At 28.6% G+C, this 2,332-nt stretch overlaps 1 protein-coding gene across 1 annotated transcript; it reads left to right on the forward strand.

The window, feature by feature from the left end:
• Positions 1-971: 971 nt before the first annotated feature.
• LOC119666671 (protein mono-ADP-ribosyltransferase Parp16-like) lies at positions 972-2,238 on the forward strand. The gene is made up of 2 exons (XM_038075952.1): positions 972-2,085; positions 2,234-2,238. The coding sequence occupies exons 1-2, from the start codon at positions 972-974 to the stop codon at positions 2,236-2,238; spliced, it is 1,119 nt and encodes a 372-aa protein (XP_037931880.1).
• Positions 2,239-2,332: the final 94 nt, after the last annotated feature.

Raw genomic sequence — 2,332 nt, forward strand, 5'->3', positions numbered from 1 at the left:
TAATTAATATTTTCAGTTATAAATTAAAATACTTTTATACGTAATTTAATCCGTGTTTTTAATAATTATATTTAGTAACAGTTTAGTATCATTTTAGTAACGACCAATAACAAAATTATTAAACTCTCCCGTTGATATCTTCTATCAAGTATCTATTTATCTGTATAGAGACATCTACTTATTTGTCTATCTTATTTATACTTATTTTATTGAAAAAATATTAAATTATAATTGTTTATAACTAAAATGAAAAAACAAAGTTTATTCAAAGACGTAGCAATATTTTAACCATATGAAGTGTGCATATTCTTGCTAAATTAAATCCTATTCAAAATCAAAAGTATCTAGTTAAAAGGCATCATTATATTATTTCTATAAATTATATTATATTATATTTTATTACAATATATACTACATATTATATTATATTATAAGATACTGAATTTAATTTTAACGTCAATAAGGCGGTAGTGACTATTTTACTTAATAGAAACTATTGTATTTAATAGAGAGGTTTTGAAAACATAATATATATTATTTCTTCTTCTTATTAGGCACTACAGTCCAGTATTAACCTATCATATATATCATATATATATTACAAAATATTTTATATTATATAATATTCATCTGTACCTTTGTAGATAAGGTGTGATTATCAAGCGGTCAGAGAGTATTAAAAGTCTTAGACAGAGCTAAAGTTGAATTTATAATTCATTAGAGCAACCTCATTACATATTATCTGTCAAAATGAATAATCTGAAAAATGATTAAAACATTGAAATAAATGTCATTTACTCAAATTTTTCTGGGAAGTAAAAAATTGTTATAGAACTTGGTTTTAGTTTTGAATTATTACAGTATTGAACTGTTGTTTACGATTAGTAAACTGACTTCTCTCAAAATCTTATGGTGAAGATTGTTACATATTTATTTATTAATACTTGTTTGTTAAACTCAAAAGCAGTGGCATGTCGATTTCCTCTGGAGACAATCTACAGAATAGGGCAATTGGCACATATGCATCAAATGTGGACAATGTTAAGTATTTTAAAACTATAACTGAAGTGCAGGAAACGCTAGAGCATGATATTAAAGGTTGTGATGCTAAGTTCACATTGTTCGTTTCTGCGGTCGGAAGCATTGATCGCGAACAACTGCGAGACCTGATTCCACCAATGTTTATCAAGAGTGATAACAAATGTGATTTCCATGGCCTACTCGAAACTATCAATGCAACTCCAAAATTGAATGTTTTGCTTCAAAAAATAAAAGACTCCAAATTTTCCGGTTGCAATCCACGCATCATTCATTTGTTGCATTACTTGTTGTGTGAGAAAAAAATACCGACTATTCGAAGCATGACTGCAGATGAGGATGATAAAGTTTTCAGTCTAATTCAAAACTTTGAGGGTACGGTAATACCCACAGATATCTTTGAAATATATTATAAGCATGATTCCGAGGAAGAAAAAACATTTGATGCTCAAGTTTTAAAGTATGGAAGAGAAATTGGCTTATGTGGCATTTCACTCGATAAATATTATTCAGTCCTATATAACGGTTTTTTGGACCAAGAAGAAATGAAACGCAACCCTAATGCATCTCTTCATCTTACTAAGAATATCTTAATGAGCTTGCAGGAAAGTAGTATTCAATCTAGTTGGGAAGGTTCAAGTCTAGGTACTGATTTGAAATGTATTGCTTTGTGTCAGTACATCTGTCGTAGTGAATATTTTCGCCATGTAAGAATTTCTAATTGCTTAGGTGTGTCCATTCTGCTAGGTGATATCGTTCGTCCACGTTATCTCATGTTCTTCGCCGAAACACCAGAATCACTCTCATCTACTACTGACATGTCTATGAGCAATAATTTAAAGACTGTTCCATCCATTAGTACTCAAGTCGAATTTAAACCAATTCCACAGACGTCTACCAATTGTGAACAAAAGTATTTGGTTTTGGGGATGTCTGGAGTGATGTTAGCAATCGGCATGTATGCTTACAAGAAAAATTGTTTGGGATTTAAGGGTATTTTCGACTCTAATATGGAAAGAGCAATTAATAAATGCTCTGATGTATTTAGTAATTTTTTTTTAAATTGTTATGACTTAGAATAAGAACAAAAAAAAATAATAATAAATTAAAATAAGTTTTACTTTGCATATATATTTTGCTGATTCATTATATATACATCATGCAACTGTATAATGTATTGTAAAATTGTTTGCAGAGTAAAACTTTGTTTTAAAGAAAAAAATGTTAATTTTTTTATTCTACTAACTTTACAAATGTCTTGCTAGGTATATTGTAAAGTAAACAAATTGCATAT

This window comes from Teleopsis dalmanni, chromosome 1 (genome assembly GCF_002237135.1).
Source record: "Teleopsis dalmanni isolate 2A chromosome 1, ASM223713v2, whole genome shotgun sequence".
Taxonomy (NCBI): domain Eukaryota; kingdom Metazoa; phylum Arthropoda; class Insecta; order Diptera; family Diopsidae; genus Teleopsis; species Teleopsis dalmanni.

Excerpts from the sequence above, each read along its gene's own strand:
- LOC119666671 (XM_038075952.1), top strand. The coding sequence starts at position 972 with ATGTCGATTTCCTCTGGAGACAATCTACAGAATAGGGCAATTGGCACA.